This window comes from Sebastes fasciatus, chromosome 14 (genome assembly GCF_043250625.1).
Source record: "Sebastes fasciatus isolate fSebFas1 chromosome 14, fSebFas1.pri, whole genome shotgun sequence".
NCBI classification, from domain to species: domain Eukaryota; kingdom Metazoa; phylum Chordata; class Actinopteri; order Perciformes; family Sebastidae; genus Sebastes; species Sebastes fasciatus.
Window position 1 is genome coordinate 23,769,893 of NC_133808.1, and position 22,376 is coordinate 23,792,268.

Sequence of the window (22,376 nt, forward strand, 5' to 3'; positions counted from 1 at the left end):
CAAGTAGACAGGACCTAAACTCTTGTTCACAGCACCATTAAATTAAAACTTTCCAAAGATGTCTTTTCAAAATTCCTTATTGTTCTGTAGAGGCACAAGGAGACACACAGAGTGTTATACAGTGAAGTGCTACATACAGTATTTAGAATTATTGATGAATTACCTACAATGTGTGTGTGCCAACCAGTTTTATCTGGTTTTATAAAACTCATGCTGCAGTAAGAAAGGTGTGATCTCATCTCTTCTGTGCAACAATGACACCTGCCCACCAAGTTTCCGTTGGGGGAGTTAGACGGTTGACTACAAAAGGTGGTGAGGTGGGGGGATCACTGTTCAGCTTTCTGCACAACAACCATGATCTACGCATACTGCATTGTATTCTTCTTTCCGCTGCTCTCCCTCGCTGGTAAGATGAAATTATTTTCAAAGTTATTGCTAGTTTTTAAGGATTATAACTGATTTGTTAAAGAAGCCTTTTTAATGGCTGGAAAGTTGGAATAAAGTATCTCATTTTGCTTTTTTCATTCCGTAATAATAATAATAAGAACAATACTAATTTGTTGAGGGTTTTGTACTTTGTAATCTGTGTATTAATGTACCTTCTCTGCTGATGTAAGGGGCCTCTGAGAGTGGCATCGTGGGTGGGAGGGTTGCGAAGCCTCACTCCAGACCCTACATGGCATCTCTCCAGGTTGATGAAGAACATAGATGTGGCGGGATACTTATTCGGGAGGACTTTGTTCTAACTGCAGCACACTGCAAGTGAGTGAATGTATTAAGCATCAACGCAGAATCATAGAGCCAAAAGAAAACAATGAATTTGATGTCACAATTAACGATTCAATGGGTACTAATTATTTGCATTAAAATAATTGTTTTATTCCCATAACTGAATATTTGTAATTTACAAAGGATGTGTAAATTACTTTTAAAGCTTTTATTGGAACAAGTTTAATGTTGTATTATTATTATTATTATTATATTACATGTATGTTTGTCACAGCCTGGGGTCAAGAAAAATACATTCAATTTGCTATCAGGGTTCTTAATGTTAACACTTCTTACAAAGTAATTTGTATTTCTAAGTCATTGCAGTTATAGTAAACTTTATCATCAACGTTTTCATTCCCTTTCAAAGTGTGAAGTGCTAAATATAATGAAGTATATAATATTTCTACATTATTTCTTCTCTTGTTTGTCAGCGATCCGTCCCTGAGAGTGGTACTTGGAGCACATGACATAAGCAAGAAAGAGAAAAGTCAGCAATGGATCCAAGTGGCAAAGTACCATCCACATCCGAAATACACTGGAAAATTCGACAATGATATCATGTTACTGGAGGTAAAATAAAACTGTGTAAAAGTTAATATCAAAACCCATCACAGTTTAATTTTATTGTAGAGTTAGAGCTGCACGAGGTGATTTCACACATTTGCACGAAAGGATGTGGGAGTGAACTGCTTCACATAAAAACCTCAATCTTGCTTTAAGAGGACACAAACAAACACACACACACACAAAGAAAACATAAAAAATGTCTGAGATGATTGAACTGTCTCATGAAATACACTGTTCTCTTTCACAGCTAAAAAAAAACGCCACACTGAACAGGTATGTGAAGGTCATCGGACTACCGAAGAAAGACGGGAAAATCCCAGCCAACATTAAATGTGCCGTTGCTGGCTGGGGCCGAACTGGATCCAATAAACCGGCATCAAAAGTACTGATGGAGGCCACGGAGAAGATGCAATTCAGCTTTGAGTGCAAAAATAAATGGGGAGAATACTTCAATCCTGCTCACATGCTATGCACCAAATTTAACAAAAAGAACGGAGGGGTTTGCCAGGTAATCTAACAGAAACAGACAAAATAGATCAATAATGCTGAAAACATGGAGAAAACTGTTTCCTTTTATTAATCAAGTGTAAGCAAGTGTAATCTTTTTTTGTTTTGCAGTCTACTCAATCAACTTTCTGTTGTCTTTCTCTCAGGGTGACTCCGGTGGACCACTTATCTGCAACACCAAGCCTCAGGGTTTAACAGAATATACCTTGCAAAGCGACTGTAATGATCCCAAGTATCCCCATGTCTTCACTAAAGTCCACGTCTTTCTCCCCTGGATTAAGAAAGTGATGAAGGGTTTGGGGAATGTTGCATGAGCCACTTTTCAGAGGCCAAGAATGATGTCCTTTCTTCACTTGCTTTTTAAATATCATGGTAAACATTTTGAGAATTAAGTCTTAGAAATAGTCTTAGTTTTGAAAAAAAAAAAAAAAAAAATCATGAAACTGGTATGTGTAAATGGTTTGCATGTGAACAAATACAACTGATTGTACAAAAAAATATGGAATTAAAAACTGTGATTTAACACAAAATCTTGCTGTACATTTATAACATGTGCCTCAAGCATGTTTCTTCATTTCTGATATGTGCTCAACTCCCTTTTGCAAAATTCACAAGTTTAAGTCTTTACATAACAGCAGATGAAAATGGATTTGCATAAAGAAGAAACGTCAGTGAAAAACAATGAGCGGGCGGGTGAGGGTATGTGATGGTTTCATTGTGGTGTAAAAGCCCAAAGGCATCAGGGCCAAACCACAGACCGCTTCTCTTGCGTTCACAGCTCGTCAGTCATAGTGCAAACTTTTGAAGTTGAACCGTTTTCTGTCTGTGAAACCCGCCATCTGTAGAGAAAGTGAAAGGAACAGTTCACCTTAAAATAAAAGCCTCGTCCTTGTCAGTAACAACTGAATTCAGTTTTTTTAGGTGAAGATTTCCTTTTTACCGAAACAGAATTAAAAGACTGGAAATGTAAAACTCACCTGACTTGGATCCCTTGTGAAATATCTCTTCTCTATTACCTGTTAAGAGATAAATACAAATAAATGAAATACAAAATAATTAAAACAAATACAAAACTCAAACACCCATATGTGCATTGAAACAGAACGTTGTACTAAAAATGTTTGAAGTTACCCACTTGACTGTAAATGTTAACTGTTAATTCAATGACACATTTGGTACAACACAATAATACAGGGAATCACATGATGTTCTTACTTCTGTCTAACAAGTATCTTTTTTGTGTAAGTATGTTAAACTTTTAAAAAACAACTTTATTCTTATTCTTAGTATAAAAAAGTAACTAGACCTACTTTTTGGAAGTTATTGTATATACTGTAATATTCACATTGATATTCATCTTACCAACAAAAATAATTGTTACACCACTTCCCTCAACGTAACACTATGATTTGAGCATACATATCAAATTATTGTAAATTAAATAATTAATGTCAATGTTGGCAATTATTAAATACATATTTAGATTAGAGGAGGCTGAATGATATTTGTCTACATGGTAAACAATCTGATGGTTTATGCTCCTCAGCAGATCCACACCACAAAGATGTAAGTGTGTATACGAATAATAATCTTATTAGCATACTGTATTTATTGTAAAGAGAATCTCTACAGAAACAGGAAATAACAGCATGTCTCATCAGAGATCTCTGGTTTTCTCACCTTGTCAAAGAACCTGCTGAGCTTCACTGCGTTTGATGTTCCTGCAGCGAGGTATCTCGGGTTTGTGCAGTCCTGTGAAAACAAAATAGCACTTCAGCCACTAATCTCAGAGAGTCTTTTCTTTCTCAGGTGAAATCTCACAGCTCTACGTGTAGAGTGTGTATGTGGTTGTAGCTTCTTTCAAATTGTTCTAATGGCATATGTTTTTCTTTATATAAAAAATAAACATTTCTAATATAAACTTGCCGTGTATTGCCGTCTGCCTCTGTCTCCAAAGTCACAGATTTTCAAATTATAAACATAGCTGCTAGTGTTACTATAAGGCCTTTTTTGCTCTCTCTTTTGTGTACCAGATGCTAAATTCCACTCAAGCATTGCAGCTTTCATTGTAACGGTCTTGGTATAGTACAACAATGTTTTTGTGGAACATTTCTGTAACAGAGACCGATGTTTGAATGCCAATAAGTTGCTATTTCAACACACATGAATGTTACAGGTTCCATGTTTGAAATGGGCTTAAGGTCGGAGCTTGTAGGAATGAAAAAGTTGACGTACGAGATTGATCTCCTCTGCATTGAAGTCTTCAGACAGGAAGGCCGTCCGAGTGAGAACTTCACTGCGTTTGTTCTCTGCGATCTGGTCGAACTTGGTGCCGATCAGCAGCAAAGGCACCGCGTTCTCAGCAAACTGCTCTCTGTCATAGTCACTGCTGGAAGAAAAGAATATGATCTTAACTCCCCAGTATCCAACATTTTCAAGGACAATTTAATATCTTTAACTTTGACAACTGTGTCAGTGTGTATACTGTATATATTGTCTACTTACCCGTTTGAGACGATGACTCCTGTTGGAGAAGAATCTTTGTTTAAAGCTTCTAGTGACCAGCGGTAGAGATTCTGGGAGGATTTCTTATTTGTTAAATCGTGCACCAACATAATTCCTGAAAAAAAAAAATGACACATCTAAATATTAAAACCTCTAATGAATTCAGATTGTTTTAAAATTATCATATGAAATCGTCTTTACCATTAACTGAATTGTAGAAGACAGCTCTGGTGCTTTTGATACTGCTAGCACTGCCAACAGATCCTCCGACATCCCAGAGTTCAATGTAGTAGGTTTTCTCCTCTGGGGTTCCCTCCTTATAGTCCTGGACCTGTAATTGAATAGTTATTTTAATCCTTTGATTAGTTTTATTCAAGATGATGAATGTTTTGAATCATCAGGGGAGGAAAGTAACTAAGTACATTTACTCAAATACTGTACTTAAATACAATTTCCAGGTACTTATACTTTACTCACTACGTATTTCCATTTTCTGCTACTTAATACTTCTACTCCACTACAATTCAGAGGCAAATATTGTACTTCAGATTCTGATTAATAATAATAAATATAAACAACAACAGTATATAAAGTAAGTGAAATAAGCTCCACCTTTACCAGATGCAACATTTAAGAGATTTTATTATATTACTATGAATTACTAATATAATACACATTATTCTGAAATGGGCCATTCTGCATAATGAGTCCTACTTATATTTTGATGCTGATACTTTTGTACTTTTACTTACATTAAAAAATGAATGCATGACTTTAACTTGTAACAGAGTATTTTTTTCACTGTTGTATTGCTATTTCTTTTCTGAATACCACTATGCATCATATAATTATGGTTTACACTAATATTAAGCATATGTTTTCCAGTCAGTTGGACCATGTATGGTTCCAACATTTCAGCCTTTACAAATGTTGTTATTTAAAAGGTTGTTGTATGAAGTATATACAGTATATAGTTTATCTGAGGTTAATTTAAAAGACCAGCAGCATCATTTTAGACATTATCTCAATCAAATTTTGTAAATCAGGTGATCGACCTGCTTACCCGTACATCCACAGAGCAACCAACAGTCCATGATGGATTTCCTAACACCTGATTCTGACATAGCAGATGGACCAAGGAAGAATTGCCCACCCCTGCAAAAGACAAGAAATGTGGGTTGATGACTGACAGTTTTGATGGGATTAGTAAAAACTCTATACTCTGTACAATAAAAAAAATAATTTGTGGCTTCTAGTCTTGATGTAATAAGATAAGGTAAGATAGATTTCCCAAAGGAAAGTTGTCTTGGACCACACCAATTCAATTTCAATTCAATTCAAGTTGCCTTATTGGCATGACTGTCAGGTGAACAATATTGCCAAAGCGTCAATTCAATAATAAATCAAAATAGAAAAAAGGAACAAAATAAAAACATATATATACATATATACAATTCGTTAAGCAAATTACAATATATAGATATTTAAAAAGAATATGCATGCAAATGGAAGAAAACAATAAAGAAGTAATTCATGTTTGTTGTGTCAATAAAACAAACAAACAAACAAATAAAAAACAATTAATAATAATATATTGCAATATCAAAGGATAAATGTAAAAAAAAACAAAAAAAAAACATGAAGTAGATGAGTAAATAAAAGGCAGAGTGTGAGTTACATCTAGTATGTGTTGTTGTTGTGGTTGTCTCTCAGGTTGTGACATGCACTGACATATCCTGCAGCTTCTATGGCGATGACATTATTTTCTCTAAGTAGATGTTTTATTTTATTTTGGTCAGAGAGGGAATCAAAATGTTGGAGTTTACATTTAACTTTTGTAATGATTGTTTTCCTAACTTCTTCATATGTGCTACATTGTAGCAGGAAATGTCTCTCTGTCTCCACCTGTCTCTGTGGACAGAACTGACACAGCCTGTCTTCTCTAGGCAGCCAGGTCTGTCTCTCTCTCTCTACCTGTCTCTCTGGTGTCCACCTGTCTCTGTGGACAGAGCTGACACAGCCTGTCTCTCTGTCTCCACCTGTCTCTGTGGACAGAGCTGACACAGCCTGTCTCTCTGTCTCCACCTGTCTCTGTGGACAGAGCTGACACAGCCTGTCTCTCTGTCTCCACCTGTCTCTGTGGACAGAACTGACACAGCCTGTCTCTCTGTCTCCACCTGTCTCTGTGGACAGAGCTGACACAGCCTGTCTCTCTGTCTCCACCTGTCTCTGTGGACAGAGCTGACACAGCCTGTCTCTCTGTCTCCACCTGTCTCTGTGGACAGAACTGACACAGCCTGTCTCTCTGTCTCCACCTGTCTCTGTGGACAGAGCTGACACAGCCTGTCTCTCTGTCTCCACCTGTCTCTGTGGACAGTACTGACACAGCCTGTCTCTCTGTCTCCACCTGTCTCTGTGGACAGAACTGACACAGCCTGTCTTCTCTAGGCAGCCAGGTCTGTCTCTCTCTCTCTACCTGTCTCTCTGTCTCCACCTGTCTCTGTGGACAGAACTGACACAGCCTGTCTTCTCTAGGCAGCCAGGTCTGTCTCTCTCTCTCTACCTGTCTCTCTGTCTCCACCTGTCTCTGTGGACATAGCTGACACAGCCTGTCTTCTCTAGGCAGCCAGGTCTGCCTGTCTCTATGGCCAGGCTGTGATCACTGAGTCTGTACATAGTCAATGTATGTACATACGCTATAAAGTTACTACAGCTGATTACAAGACAATGAAGCTCCTGTATAGAATAACCAGACTCCATTGTAAAAACAGGTAAGTGACACATATCCTTCATTTCCATCAAAACATATATCTTGTAGAACATCAGTAAACATCTTTAACGACCTGTTGGGTGTCACTTTTTAATTCGGCTATATAAAATTTCAACCTTTAGTGTCGGTTCGTCTGATACTAAGCAATCAAATGCACTTTATGTTGACAGAGCCACTAGGATTACAACAGACTTTGGCAAGAGTCTGTGGTCCTTTTAATCAAAGATTACAAGGGTTAAAAACCTAGGGATGTTTACTCAAAACACACAAATGCATTTAGAAATAAGCATACACACTCATATTAGAGTCTGAATAGCAAAAAATGCCCCTTAACTTACCAGAATCTCCTAAAACTAATACTTTCACCCTGTCAAGAGAAGCCATTTCTTTCTGTGACAGCGACGTCACCGGAAGTAAACAAGTGTAAACCCCGCCTCCAAATATTAATCCTCTAATATGATTGGTTCTTCTTCTTCTTCGGAAGGAAGCAGCGCCATTCGTCAAAATGCATGTCAATCAAAAAACCCTCTGCTCCTATTGGCTAATAGGGAGAAACAGGAAAACCTTTTGTTGCCGCTTTAGTTTCATTTCCGGTGTTGTCTTCTCAAACATAAGTCATGAAGCATGCTAGCTAACCTTTAACGATTCAGAAGTACTTAATGTGTTAAGAGACATAGTCAGCGTCTCTCTGAGATGACCTAAGGAAGCGGTGGCTTCTTTGGAGTATTGGTGGATCATAACGTTAAAGAGTATCTGGTGAGTTTAACTTCATTTGAGCTGCAACGTTAAGTTTAGCTAGTTAGTTAGCATCAGGTAGCATCGCCAAGCTAAATGTAAATAAGATGATGTCTTTCTGGTTAAAGCGACTTTAACTTTACCAGCTAACTCTAGTGTCATCACCAGTAGTTAACGTTGCAGCCAACTTGCTGTAGTAGTTACTGCTAGTTTATTGTTTTGTTCTCGAGTTAGCTGACATTAAGCTACTGTAAGTTAAGTTGCTATTATCCAACAGCTAGTTCAGCTGTCAGTGTAGTCAGATCTGGCAGCATTAACTAACACGTCCTATGTTAAGATAAGATAAGATCAGATCAGTGAAATGTGCAGTGTACAGCAGCAAAGGGGATAGTGCAAAAACAAGATGCATCAGCTAACACAGTAAAAGAGCCACACAAAGTGTAACAAAAGTATAAAAAAAGGAGCATTATATACAGTATTGACAATAAACAAGACTATTAACACAAATGCAAAAGTCGAAAATGATATTGCACAGTGAGAACGAAATGAAATTCCACAATAGCAACACTTTTCTACCACTTTAGCAGGGAAAGGATCAAGTAAAGATGAAGGAGTTTTATTCGTAAAATGTGATTTTCTCTCCCTTCAAACGTCCATCAGTGTATCCATGCTGCACAATCTTTCATTTCCCTCTAAATTTAACCAAATCTCCCCTTTAGTCTTTGAGGGATAAAGGTTGCTAACCTGCTGATTTATGCTTAGCAAAGCCTCTGGTGCTTCTTCCCTGCCCTGTTATACCCAAAGTTTCTGCCTGCTGTCTCAGATCTTTACTCAGCAAGTCTCATTTCTCTCCACAGCAGAAGATGATAGAACCAGAGCTACTGACTGAGGTCCCTGCAGCACTCAAGCGGCTAGCCAAGCAGGTCGTGAGGGGTTTCTACGGAGTGGACCATGCCTTGGCCCTGGATGTGCTCATTCGCAACCCATGTGTACGTGAGGAGGACATGCTGGAGCTGCTCAAGTTTGATCGTAAGCAGCTGCGCTCAGTGCTCAACACTCTGAAGGCAGACAAGTTTGTCAAGTGCCGAATGAGAGTGGAAACGGCCCCCGATGGCAAGACAACACGGCACAATTACTACTTCATCAACTACAGGTGGTTATCTTCTTTTTGGTTTGCATTGCGACTGTGCAGATAATAGACACAACAACTTCCTGTTATTAATGGGTAGAGTTTTGGAGGAGTTTGGAAGAATAAGAGGTGGGAGGCATTCTGTCAGAAATCAATCACCTTCTGACCTCACCCCTTTCTATTTGAACACATTTTACCTACATGTTAACCTGTATGAGAGAATGTTAGAACAAGGTTTGATTAAGTAGAATGACCAACCATTCAGGAGGCCCTCAAAATGTAACCTGATATTGACCGGGAAAGCTTGCCGAGTTCGCAGCTGCAAATCTGTTGTTCTTCCTGAATCCAGCGGTGTCATTTGACATGACACTGATATAGTTGGATGCATAGAAGAACTACAGGCTATCTCAGCCTAGATTTCTAGTTTCCTCCTCTGGGTAGCCAGGGGGCGTGCTCTAGATGGTGCTCAAAAACTCAATCAAGAGCTTCCTTTTTCTCTTCGCTTGTATTGCAAACTAGCTACGTTTCCAACAGCAAAATTGGCATCCCAAAATATGAGTGCAGAGGATGTTGTAGACGAGGATACATTTTACAGTGTTTTGGTTGACTTTGATATTCAGCCGTATTTATTCGAACCAGAGTATACAGCCGAAGAAATGCAGACATATTTGTTACATAAAAGAAAATGCATCCTCCCATGTCAACATGTTACATACTGTATAGCTTTACCAACCTGATTTTTTTTAGGGTACTGGTCAACGTGGTCAAGTATAAATTAGATCATATGCGGCGGCGCATAGAGACAGATGAGCGAGACTCCACCAACCGTGCCTCCTTCCGCTGCCCCTGCTGCTTCTCCACCTTCACCGACCTCGAGGCCAACCAGCTGTTTGAACCCATGACAGGTAAAAAAAATTAATTATCTACAGCTGTGTTGCACTTTGGTGGTGTTGATTATTAATATACTTGAATATGAAAAAAGTATTCTGGCAGTTCAGTGCTGCCTGACAAGGTGGCTGTCTCTGGAGAAGACGCTGACAGCTCTCTTACAAAGAAGTCAGTCAAATGAGCGCACTACCATTGTGCAGTTGTCTGTGCTAGGAAGAAAAATGAATTGGAGATGAGTCAAAGAACATTGAAATGTGATCTCAAGACCTGTCAAGTATTTCAACACTAACATCACTTGCACAAGATGAGGCACATGACACCTGGATTTGGCAAAATAATTGAGGAGAAGGTGCTCAAGATCTGATGCCGTTTGTGTTCCTTGTGATTAAGCCTGTTGCAGGTTGTGTCTTCTTGTTACCAGCCAATGTAAAACCTAGTATCGAAACTGTCTGTAAAACTAAAGTAGGGCTGCACAATTAATCAAAAATGTTATCCAAATCACAATATGGCCTAGTGCAATTTTCCAAGTCGCAGGATTTGAAATACTTGCAATAATTGTTGTAGGTTAAATACAATATTGAGGTGCTGCAGAGGTGTCCTGGCCTACACATCATATTCTACAGACTTTGGAAAACATCTTTGTGTGGCACAGAATATGTTTTTCAATGAAAATGAGAAATCCTATCACAATCACAATATCAGTCAAAATAATCCAAATTTTCAAAATTGTAATGTAAGTACCATTTGTCTCTTCTAAAGTCAACAAGAAGACAAAAATAGATTTTAAAGAAGTAATCATAGACAAGGAAAAACATTAAATTAAATCTACAGATGACACTTGATCAATAATTGATAAATAATCTAGTCCATATATTTGCTAGTTTGGCTATTTAGATCTGAGGGGAGTTGTAATCCAGTTTCCTCTCATTTCAAATAACACATTTCTTGATTATGTAAGAGGGTCTGACTAAAAGACTGTGGTGTATCATTGAATTAAATTTTCTGCAAGTTGTCTACCCAGAATTTCTGGGTACAGTGGTGATTAAGATTTGCTTCATGTTGTTTGCTGAAAATGTGCATTTAAGTGGAATGATAATGCGACAGAAGAATATTGTGCTTGTGATGAGGATTGTGTGTGTTCCCTTCCTCTAAACTGTCTTCATTCATAAACCGCATTCATTCTTGAGTCTGTCAGAACGAAGCACCGTGCTCATACATCGTCTGCCAATCCGGAGGTTGATTACCAGTCAACCAGCACCGTTGCTAGGAAACAGAGAGCTTGTGCTACACAAGCGTTTAAAACACGCCACCAGCATGAAGAGCACTGATTTGCTGCCCACTGGTTGAAAGGTTCAAAGCCTGTTTAACCTCTGACCGCCAAGTTAAACCACTAGAGGTCAGCAAAGACTAGATTTTCAGGGGGTGTCGAGTTACTCTTTAAATATAAATCTCTGTTTTCATTGGACAAATAATTGGTGTTGATTTGACTGGATGGGAATCTGAAAAATAGGGCTGTGGTTTTGCTACCATCTTATTGAATAAGAATCCCATATTGAATATGAAGTCTTTGAATTTGTGTAGTGTTTTGCACTTGGGACCACCACATATTTTTTAACTGTCGTGATCATTTTTTTTCCTCTTCCTTGTTTGCTGGGACGCTGAGCTGCAGCTCAAGTTACTGCAGCTGCTGAAATATATGTGATACTCTTAAAATACTCTGAAATTCTTCTTAAAGCCAGTCATCTGATCAAATCAAATCAAATCAAATCACTGCCTTCAATGCAAAAAACGAGTTATTATATAATATACCGAAACCGATATATATGTGATAACGTAATATACTAGAGTGCTAAATCCTTGTAATTTTGTAATTTTGGTCAATGTAATGATTTGTTTTGTTTTTACTAATTTAAAAGTAACAAAGCTATTTCACACTGTTCCAGCTTTATAACACAGAAAACCCCCAGCATCCTAAAATGCCATCACAGTGTCCTGAGGAGAGCAGTTTTAAGGCTCATCAGTAAGAAAGACAAAACCAAAGTAAAATTAAAGCAAGTTTTTTAAAGTAAAAAAGCTGCACATTGTCTTCAAATGCTTATACAAATTAATAGGAGTGTAACTCATCAATTTCATCACGATACAATATTATGTATGATATAATATAAAGTGGGAATTTCAAAATAAAGGCGTATCTTAAAGATGCCGATATGTATCGATATTTTCACTCTGCATCGACGATATTGGATCATTGAATCGATCCAGATCGATGTATCGTTATACCTCTATAAAGTAGATGAATATAATCAGCTTCCCAGATCCTCAGACAACATGCTAAAGTCTTACTGGATATTTCAGCCTGAATTGCCACATAAAACTAGTTTGAGGAAAGAAAATGCACACTAAAACGACACTGGATAAGTACATTTGATAGCCAGTGTAAATAACATGCTGGCAAAAGCTTCCTGGTACTGTTTTGTAACCATCAGCATCTTCCTGCATTTCTAAACATCTTGCCAATTCCTTTGCTCTTGTCTCTTATTTCAACATATCTGCTGTGGAGGCAGTAACCCTGCCTGCACCCTGACAGAGGCTGACAAAAAGAGTATCCGGAGCTCACATAGTGGTAGTCTGATGGACTGGTTGCTTCTTCAGGGCCAGCAACACTCAGTTTGACCTCACAGGGATGGGAAATGACATTACTGGTCTTCCAGCTCATTCTGACCCACAAAGGAGAGCCGGAAAGCCTTCAGCTCTGGATTTTCACACTTTGCTGTGTGAATGTACCGTCCTCTCTTTGTAGGACATGCATGTTTTTACTCATTCCACCTGACATGTCGGTCCACTTGCCAACGCTTTGGCTGAAAAATAGTTGTTTTTTTAAGTTGTGCATAAAATGTTACCTTCTTTTACCATTTCTTCTTCTTGCACATGTAGCACCACACACACACACACACATATATACAGACACAGACACAAGGCAGACATGGGGTCTGTGTAATGCTGGAACAGTTCCCATTATTGAAACTGAAATCAGCCAGAGAAGCAGATGGCCGTACATGCCCTTCTCTTACTGGTAGGAAGCAAGTCCCAGAGCCCAAAGCAAATACCATGCTATGCAAAAATGATCCCCAGAAAAACATCGGCCTGCAGCATCACTAACAACAAGGCTTTGTTGTTTTTGGGTAGCAGTGCACTTCCAATTAAGTGGAACAGAGGTATCGCAGGATTGGTAACAAATTCACCATGTCAATGGACATACTGTATAGTCGCTAGGACTGCCCCCCTAGTTGAATAATCGGTCGTTTTGGTCTAAGATTTCTTTAGTTGGTTAGTCGTTTTTATGCTTTTTTCATGCGGAATGATTTATTTCGAAGAAACTTGAGCACATCTCTATTAAATACAAGATTTAAAGTGGTACTTTTGTGTGATTCTTTGTGGAGATACTCAGTTTTACAGATCTGTTGATTAAATCAACTAGTCGATTAGTCGAGATCATGAGTGTTGAGGCTCAGACACACCAAACCGACATCAGAGAACTAGCTGCGACGAAGGCCGATTGTTGCGTCGCCTCACGTCGCCTTTGTCTTGGCGGACAAGTTGCATTTGAACACACCTCAAAGACTACAGACAACGGCCAGTTAGCACGTAGGTTCTGCGTCTGCGTGAGAGGAAATAACTCTCCACACCAGCAGGTAGCAGTGGTAGTCTGTATTAGTCATTCAAAAAGGGAAACTGGGAGACCGAGGACGGCGGATATACAAGCCGTTGTTATGATAGCCTGAGGTGAATGCAATGCCTAATAGACATGTCCCAAGATTGTGGGTAACACGGTACATGCTTTGGCCTGGTCAGTTACCAGAACATCCCCTCTTACTTGTTTTAAACATAGCTCTCTCTTAACCCACAGGTACATTTCGCTGCACCTTCTGCCAGACGGAGGTAGAGGAGGACGCGTCTGTCTGTCCTGACGGCAGGACGCTAGTGGCACGCTTCAACGAGCAGATCGAACCCATCTATGCGCTGCTACGTGAGACCGAAGACGTCAACTTGTCCCAGGACCTGCTGGAGCCTGAGCCTGCTGAGATTCCTGCCCTCAAACAGAGGTCAGCTTCAGACTACTTACTACTTATAAATACTTATTCCCCCCAGTCAGCATCACGGCAGTCCTCCAGAGTCCCATCCTGGAGCAGTTTCACTGACCACAAAGGAGAGTTCACCTCTGTTAACTGCAATAATGGCATCAGTGATACTGGCTCAACTTAATAACTGTTTGTGCCACAATGGATTTCTATTCTATTAAGCCACAGTAATGAAACATCTCAGCTTGAAAACATTACACACTCAATTTGTCATGTTAACACCTATTAATTAAACTACTGAAGATCATTGTTTAATGGGTATTTACCGAATCTTTCCTCTAGCCGTGACCGTGCTGCTGCAGCAGCCGGAGCAAACTTAGTCGGCCCGCATCGTGAAGCCTGGTCCAACAAAGGCTCATCTTACGGTGACATGTACACCCAGAATGTGGTTATCAGCATGGAGGAGCAGGAAGACCAGCTTAAGAAGGCCAGCGAAGGCAAGGTGATCAAGGAGAGGCCCGTGTGGTTGACCCAGAGCACCGTGCAGGGTGCTTACAGCGAGCCGGACGTCATCAAGACCCGTAAGTGTTCTTGCAAATACACATCAAGCACTAACCAGTTAAAATATAGCACTCACACCTTTCTGATGGCAAGTGTTTGTTTGTTAAAAAAAAAAAATACATCAACATCAGACGCATTTTTTGGAGGACAACACAATTTTGTGGTTCGTAGTTTGAAGAATTATATAATGTTTAGGGCTGTCAAAGTTAACACGATAACACCTTAATGCAAATTTGTTTTAATGCCGTTAATTAAATTTAAACGCAACTTGCGATTTTTAGGTTGTAGCGGGCTCATAAAGCAAACATATTTGTCCACTCCCATGTTGATAAGAGTATTAAATACTTGACAAATCTTCCTTTAAGGTACATTTTGAACAGATAAAAAAAATTTTTTATTTTAATTTGCGATTAAACGAGATTAACTATTTTGAATCAATTGACAACCCTAATAATACATACACCTACCGCCATCTTGGTTAACCATAGTGGAAAAAAAATATACAAAATCAACATTCATAATTCGACTCTAATACATACTAATATATGCATATCTACATTCTTCACAAAAATGTCCTTCACACATTAAATAACAGACTTGTCCTTCAAGAATCGCTGAATTAATGTTGAACCCAAAGTAACGCCTCATTAGTGTAGTTGTTGTTGTTTTCTTTTCATTTCAAGCAAATTCTCTGCCGTCAGCAACCTCCGGGTCTGAAAAGTGAAGCCGAGGCGAAAGTGTCTTAAACTTTCTAACAGCCAGCAGGGGGCGACTCCTCTGGTTGCAAAAAGAAGTCTGATTGTATAGAAGTCTATGAGAAAATGACTCTACTTCTCGCTTGATTTATTACCTCAGTAAACATTGAAAACATGAAACTAGCGATTGAGACCATAAACTCAAGTCGTCTTCAATACAGCATGATGTTCATTTAGTAAATTATGGTCCCATTTAGAGTCAAATAGATGATAAAGCAGGGGATGCTTTAGGGCGTGGCCACCTTGGTACCCTTTCACAGTGTGTTTTCAGTTAATGAAAAAATTAATTCTAACATTTTGGTCGCAATAATGTCTTATTCAGCTTTCGGTTGTACTTAGCTGCACCCTCTTGTGTCACTTCTGGTTGCAAAAACCCAAGATGGCGACGGTTAAAATGCCAAACTCGAGGCTTCAAAATGGCAGTCCACAAACGTCCACTTCATATACAGTATACAGTCTAGGATTCTCTGCCACCTCCCACTCCATGAGACAGAACACGTGTCATTCGAAATGACATTCCCTCCCACTCTCAGATGCTGTTGTCACTGTCATTAATTATAAATGCTATTGCCCGTCCATGGTGAGGCTTGCTGAATGCACTGGGTTTTCCAGCAGTAAAATGCTGATCGGATGGACAGAGACGAGCCCAATCCCGACCCACACCTTTGACTGCTCTTCTATGACCTTAAATTCCAATCGCTGTTTGTAGTCAAAACAGGCTGTTACAGGTCAACCCAGGTTATCTCCCTGTGTCAGAGATTGTGACATTGTTTCTCCACCCAAGGGCATGCAGCAATCAGGCCCGGCCAGACTCCCACTGAACCATAATTGCTTAATTGAAATAATCAGAGGCTTGATTAGTGCATGGCTGAGCAAGGATTGCTCATTAATAAAATCCATTCCTGTGGAAATTGCATGACTTATGCCTTCTGGGCGTCCTGTCTCTGAGGTGTGTCTCTGTGCATCCGTCTGTAATGATCTTGTTGCCCTTTGGAGCCTGGAAACAGACATGACAGCTGCATGTGACGTGGTTTAAATACAGTTTTTGTGCAGATGCTGAGCTGCAATAAGCAATGTTTGATGAGGCTGTGAGATGGTAGCCTATATTGCATCATAGGATCTTGATGTCTTGTTCCAGGCACAATTTTGGAAATACTCAGAAATGTTTTAAATGTTCTGAAGTTACAAGAAAGAACAATTTCAGAGGTAATTTTTTTGTTTCTACAGGTGGAGAGGTTGTACCCGGAGCCCAGGATGGAGCAGCCGGTCTTGGTATTGGTCAGGAAGATGAAAACGAGGAAGTGATGCGCGCCCTGCTCATCCATGAGAAGAGAGGTGCGGCGGGAGCAGGTGGAGGTGGAGGTGGAGGTGGAGGTGGAGGCGGAGGCGGCGCGAGCGCTGCAACCAAGGGGCTTGCCTCCACCAAAACCAAAGCCAAAGCCAACGCCAGCGACTCAGATAGCGACACCAGCGAATCGGACGACGACTCTCCCTCAGCTCCTCCCCCCGCCACGGCCGCTCCGCATCGTGCCGCCGAGGAGGAGGAAGAGGACGACGATGAATTTGAGGAGGTGGGGGACGAGCCCATGGTGATGGTCGGAGGCCGACAGTTCACATACCGAGAGGTCAGCCAGAGGCCGGAGCTGGTGGAGCAGATGTCTGCGCAGGAGAAGGAGGCATACATTGAAATGGGACAAAACCTCTTCCAGGACATGTTCTTCTGAGCACACACGCATATATACACACACATTTACACACACATTATCAACAGTTTCTGAAAGTATACTTCTGCTGTCTCACACCGTCGGTTTTGACATCTGAGGTTTGTGGACACAACTTCTCAAGAAGAAAACAAAGATGCTGCTCAAGAAGTATTTACAGTCGGCTTCATGCTCTTATTATAAGAACCAAGGACATGCTCTGACAGTGTTGCCTAGGCGATGACACCTTTAGTATTCTGTCCTCAGTATTTTTTTATTCTCAGTCATCGGACCAGAAGGGAGCTGGCCAGCTGCAGTTTGTGCAACGAGTGCCAATTTGTTTTTTGTTAGTCCGTTTTATTTTCATTTCAGTTTAACAGGCCGTCAGTCATGTTTAAGCCGTGTTTTCCAGTCACGCATCTCTCATTCATCCGACGGGCTAGATACGCTTCAAATGTAATCAATACAGCTGTCTATGCTTCGTGCTTCAAGTCTATTTTCCTCTACATTGATTGTGCATTTAGTCGTGAGTACTTCTAAAAGACGCCTGAGTGCAGAGCAGTGCCGTGGTTGAACGTAAGCGGTGTGAAGGACTGGAGCTGCTGCTGTTGTGAAGACGAGGTGTTGGGCCCAATATTTTCTGTTTTTCTGAAACAAGATCAGACTGGATTTAAAGGCTCATCTCAGGCAAATGTTGAGTACAGGGGAAACAAGAGGATATGGGTGGACTGTTTACAGGAAAACATTTGTTATTCTGAACAATCTGTAATAAAAAAAGATACTGCAATATGCATGGACATATACTAATCTGTACATGGAGTGATGAAGCAATTCAGAATATAAAAGTAAGGGGGCACTGTGACATTTGTCTTCTCGAATAGAGACAGATAGAGGAGCTGCTATCATTTTAACCCTCGTCCTACCAACTTGGGTCCGGCGGACCCCAGAGGTATACTTTGTCACATATCTCACAGGTCCTTTATTTTATCATTCTAATTTTTCATGACTTTGTCAATCAATTTGTTCCGAATGACTTCACATCATATCTTCACTCACTATCAGGGGGGTAGAGGCACTATGTCAGTCATTTTGAAGGAGGCAGACACAGATGTACTGTCTATTTTCGTTTTACACAATCTGCAAATTAACTGTAATTTTCCTAAAATAATAATAACCTATTTGTTTAATGTTTTGAGAGGAAATAAGTTTTGCCATGATGGTTGTGTCTTACATTAGTTTATTCTTGGGGTAGGATGAGGGTTAAATGATCATTAATATCAAACAATCGAAGCACCACAAGAGACTTGAACCATGATGAAACAAGAAGGTGTGCATCATTTTGAATGAATTTATTTCATTCTTCATCATATTAGCCTCATGAAAATACATTTCTTTTTAGTTTTCTGTTTGATTTTAGCCTCTGCCTCTTACTAACGTGTCAAGAGGCCAATAGTCCCACCGCATTTCTCCCTCTAATGCACAAGTTATACTAATGTGATTCTCTCATTACAGTCTGGCACTAAATTCACTTACTGTACTGTAAAACATTTTTATACCCCTCAGGTTTTTGCACTATTTGTGTGTTACAATGCCTTTCTTATACAACAGCAGCAGTAAGGAAAAGTCATATTTAAAGGTGCTAAATGCAAGATTGGGACCGTGAGCCGTGAGCTAGCCAGTAAGGCACTCTCACATGCACAAACATGCACGAAAAGCATGCACAGTCGGCGCGGTAATGTCAAAGAAAAAGCGAGAAGAAACTCAGATTACAACACATTGGGACTTCATTCTCTGCTCAGGTAGACGTTACTCCTCTATAGTTTTGTTTGCTGTTATATTCTCTGGATATCGTATAGAGCACCTTTAACTTATCGTCATGAAAAAAATAATATGTGCAGAATTCACATATTTCATACAGTATCGTTTGATACTGGATTCAAATTAAAAAAATTAAATGTATGAGTTTTAAAAAATCTATGATATGCAACAAATACTACCCATTGCTACTAATGAGTAGTCAAAGCTAGTCAGACTAGTGCATTAGTGTGTTTTGTAATTAAGGATGCTACAGTTTAAGGCATAATCGAGATTATAGACCTGTTCATGTGTGAAAGCTTGATTTCAAGAGAAATGGAGAGAAACAAATCCCACAACAGGAATGGTTTAATAGGCCTTGGGAAAAATACCATTCCACTCCATGGCCTTATCCTCCCAGTGAGACCATTCCCGTCTTGTCGGGTCACATCCAGGTGACAATTATTCATTGAGGCGGTCCCTATTGGGCAAACACTCCCAGTACTACTCCAGATGTGCTCCAGCAGGATATTTTGTTATGTGGTTTTCCAAATAATGAGAGCTTTGATGTCACCACAGTATCCCACGGCACTGGGTCACCTAATCATAATGGGGGCAGTTTCACCCCAAAGCCAAAGTCTGAATAGAGACGTGAGTCTGGCATTTACAGACCTTTTTAAATAGAAATGTTAAATGTTACACCTGTCGTGGTGTCCGCTGCAGTAGCATTACCCCGCTCTCTGCTTTCTTTTTGAACAATATTTTAAGGCTGTAACCAACAATTATTTTCATTGTTAATTAATCTGTATTATTTTCTTGATTAATCAATTAGTTGTTTGGTCTATAAAATGTCAGAAAATGGTGAAAATGCTGATCATTGTTTCCCAAAGCCCAAGATGACGTCCTCCAATGTCTTGTTTTGTCCACAACTCAAAGATATTCAGTTTTCTATCATAGAGGGGTCAAGAAACCAGAAAATATTCAAAGAATATATTCACGTTTTTACTTTTTATTTCTTGAAAAATTACTCAAACTGATTAATCAAATATTAGAATAGTTGGAGATTAATTTAATAGTTGAAAACTAATTGATTAATTGTTGCAACTTTTTTTATTCTAGTTTCACATTTACACCCTTCATATGTGCATAATGTTAGATTTTTCCAGTTTTTCTAAATTACAGTGCAATGCAATGATCAAAAGCTGACTTTTAAAAATGTGCCCAACATTGTGAAACATAAGTCTAAAAAGCTATAGGGCAGCTCTATGTTGCAGCCACTATAGGCTACAATATTCATTATGTTCAATGATAACCATGCTCAATGAAGCAAACGTGAAGAGGGATGGGGAGCAGGGGAGTTAGTCCTGAGGTTGGCACTGGAGGGAAGTTCGTTAAAACCAAAAGGGTTCATCCCCTCAGGAGCATGAATGAGGACGGCTGTATAAAGGAAAATCTGCTCAGTAGATACCCAGTATCTCGTGTGTAAAGGTCACACTTTGGCCCGTGGGCTGCACCACAGGAAAGTTAATGGAGCGTCCATAAAATGGCTTTTCCTGAACCTGAATATCAGCCCTCCAGACTGGTGGACTTACAGTCGTAGGAACTGTAACATGTCTGAAGTGCTCGAGGTTGTTGGACCCATCCACCTCCCCTCCCGCCCGCCCGGTGTGTCTCTTTCACTCTTTTTAATACGTCACCACACTCCCGGTGCTCCTTCCCAGAGCATTTGCTGTTACTGCGAATGGGTTTACATTGTCGTTAATAGAAAGCCCAGTGCCTCTCAATCCGCCGAGAAAGGGTGCCTTCTCCGGCGGTATCAAACGCCAACAGCCATGACCAAGCGTTGGTATTTGACGTCGTGGGAATAACAACGGGCTGTGCTGTTGTGTGTTTCTGGGCTGTGGCAAGCAGATTCTTTCTCCTATATAACACAAATATCAACATGCTTTACGTTGGTCAGCCAACATTTGGTGCACCAGGACTTGGCGTGGATGACGTTCTTCATATACATCATTTATATGTGACCACAGAACATCCTGTTCATCGTGCTGGAGGGTAGCACTGGTGATGATAGGTACAACCAGATCCTGTGTAATGGCTAAGAAAAAAAGCTTCTACTGGGCGTATTAGATTCAGGTGAAAATGTCAAGCTCCGCAGAGGAGCTTTGTGAGGTCTGACACCTCTGGAGCCCTACAAGCCCATAAATTCCTTTTAAGTTAGAGGATGGACACCTGTAGGGCAGAGCCTCAAAGGTCAGGATGAAAACAGGACCTGGCCTCATTAAAACATCCCCCACCCTTCAAGACAGCTCAATTAAAAACCTAACCTCGTGCTGTGCCATTGATCTGCCAAGGCAAGCCTGAGTGTGGGGAGATAGGCTGGGGTACAGGGAGGGCGAGCACAACTCAGTAGGGAATCCACAAAGCTGTAAAAAATCATGGGACCTTGAAGATTAATAGATCCAGGTGATTTAATGAATTTAAACATACATACTGGAGTTTGAGTACATTACTGTCAGCTGTCTCCTGTGGACGTCTATATCGTGTTTTATGTTTATTGATTAGGACAAAAATATTCATACATACGAGCTCATTTGTGAAAGAAAGAGAATAATTTAACAGAGAGGGAATTAAGGTTGACATCCAGGGAGCGAGCGGAATATCACTGGGACCGGATGTGGAAGGGTGTGGCGTATATTATTATTTGTGTGTGTGTGTGGATGGATGTGAGACTCTCAAAAGGCAGGTTGTAATGACTGATGCTTCACGAGGTTTGCCTGAGGAGATTACATAAGGATTGATTGCTCGGAGGTGTCTCTGTCACTCTTCATCCAATAAAGCCCGAAGATTAACGAGTCAATGATCGACCCTGTTTGTGTGTCTGTCAGTCAGCCTGCGATTGTCTTTCATCGTCTGCTTTGAAATCGGAGAGCTCTGAGAAAACAGCTGAGTCTACTTCATTTATCCATTTATCCTTCCATTCATCTTCATGTGCGTTGGGATGTGCGGGCAAAGAAATTAAAGATGAAATGAGTTGTTTTTTTCGTGCAAGCTGAAATTTGTCTTTAACACTATCGATTTCTAGATACCACTTTATTAGAACAGTTACAGCTGGAAAGCACTGCAGCCGACAAAATTCAACATGGCTGAGAAACTAAAATAATACAAAGCCTACTGCTAGGGCTGTCAATCGATTAAAATATTTAATCACATGATTGTCCATAGTTAATCAACATGGGAGTGGGCAAATATGCTCGCTTTATGCAAATGTATGTATATATTTATTATTGGAAATCAATTAACAACACAAAATAATGACACATTTTGTCCAGAAACCCTCACAGGTACTGCATTTAGCATAAATAATAAGCTCATCAATCAAATCATAACATGGCAAACTGCAGCCCAATAGACAACGTCAGGGTGTCAGTGTGCTGACTTGACTATGACTTGCCACAAACTGCAAGTGATTATCATAAAGTGGGCATGTCTGTAAAGGGGAGACTCGTGGGTACCCATAGAAAACCCATTTTCATTCACATATCTTGAGGTCAGAGGTAAAGGGACCCCTTATGTTTTCTAGTTTCATATGATACCAGTATCTTCACTCTAGCT

General features: G+C 40.0%; 3 protein-coding genes across 5 annotated transcripts; 2 read left to right on the forward strand and 1 right to left on the reverse strand.

The window, feature by feature from the left end:
• Positions 1-114: 114 nt before the first annotated feature.
• On the forward strand, positions 115-2,375 carry LOC141782924 (granzyme B-like). The gene is made up of 5 exons (XM_074659780.1): positions 115-406; positions 618-762; positions 1,203-1,341; positions 1,586-1,846; positions 1,992-2,375. Exons 1-5 carry the CDS (start codon positions 355-357, stop codon positions 2,157-2,159), a joined length of 765 nt encoding a protein of 254 aa, XP_074515881.1. The 5' UTR covers positions 115-354; the 3' UTR covers positions 2,160-2,375.
• On the reverse strand, positions 1,894-7,549 carry rabl3 (RAB, member of RAS oncogene family-like 3). Of its 2 annotated transcripts, none has more exons than XM_074659782.1 (8): positions 7,459-7,549; positions 5,414-5,505; positions 4,552-4,681; positions 4,351-4,465; positions 4,081-4,231; positions 3,526-3,597; positions 2,823-2,861; positions 1,894-2,684 (listed from the first exon to the last, which is right to left on the reverse strand). In XM_074659782.1, exons 1-8 carry the CDS (start codon positions 7,502-7,504, stop codon positions 2,628-2,630), a joined length of 702 nt encoding a protein of 233 aa, XP_074515883.1. In that variant the 5' UTR covers positions 7,505-7,549; the 3' UTR covers positions 1,894-2,627. The 2 variants fall into 2 exon arrangements, with proteins under 2 accessions (XP_074515883.1, XP_074515882.1); XM_074659781.1 differs by having other exon boundaries at positions 4,081-4,234.
• Positions 7,550-7,689: 140 nt separating this feature from the next.
• On the forward strand, positions 7,690-17,758 carry gtf2e1 (general transcription factor IIE, polypeptide 1, alpha). Of its 2 annotated transcripts, none has more exons than XM_074659777.1 (6): positions 7,690-7,876; positions 8,716-9,008; positions 9,732-9,889; positions 13,780-13,975; positions 14,294-14,532; positions 16,495-17,758. In XM_074659777.1, exons 2-6 carry the CDS (start codon positions 8,719-8,721, stop codon positions 16,989-16,991), a joined length of 1,380 nt encoding a protein of 459 aa, XP_074515878.1. In that variant the 5' UTR covers positions 7,690-7,876; positions 8,716-8,718; the 3' UTR covers positions 16,992-17,758. The 2 variants fall into 2 exon arrangements, with proteins under 2 accessions (XP_074515878.1, XP_074515875.1); XM_074659774.1 differs by having other exon boundaries at positions 7,691-7,876; positions 8,713-9,008.
• Positions 17,759-22,376: the final 4,618 nt, after the last annotated feature.

Bases quoted from the DNA above. Each gene is read 5' to 3' on its own strand.
- LOC141782924 (XM_074659780.1), top strand. From the start codon at position 355: ATGATCTACGCATACTGCATTGTATTCTTCTTTCCGCTGCTCTCCCTC. The intron at 407-617 runs GTAAGATGAAAT...TGCTGATGTAAG, and splicing joins TCCGCTGCTCTCCCTCGCTG to GGGCCTCTGAGAGTGGCATC. The intron at 1,342-1,585 runs GTAAAATAAAAC...TCTCTTTCACAG, and splicing joins ATGATATCATGTTACTGGAG to CTAAAAAAAAACGCCACACT.
- rabl3 (XM_074659781.1), bottom strand. From the start codon at position 7,504: ATGGCTTCTCTTGACAGGGTGAAAGTATTAGTTTTAGGAGATTCTG. The intron at 3,598-4,080 runs GTACGTCAACTT...TTGTTTTCACAG, and splicing joins ATGCAGAGGAGATCAATCTC to GACTGCACAAACCCGAGATA. The intron at 2,685-2,822 runs GTGAGTTTTACA...CTTTCTCTACAG, and splicing joins TCACAAGGGATCCAAGTCAG to ATGGCGGGTTTCACAGACAG.
- gtf2e1 (XM_074659777.1), top strand. From the start codon at position 8,719: ATGATAGAACCAGAGCTACTGACTGAGGTCCCTGCAGCACTCAAGCGG. The intron at 9,009-9,731 runs GTGGTTATCTTC...GATTTTTTTTAG, and splicing joins TACTACTTCATCAACTACAG to GGTACTGGTCAACGTGGTCA. The intron at 13,976-14,293 runs GTCAGCTTCAGA...TCTTTCCTCTAG, and splicing joins ATTCCTGCCCTCAAACAGAG to CCGTGACCGTGCTGCTGCAG.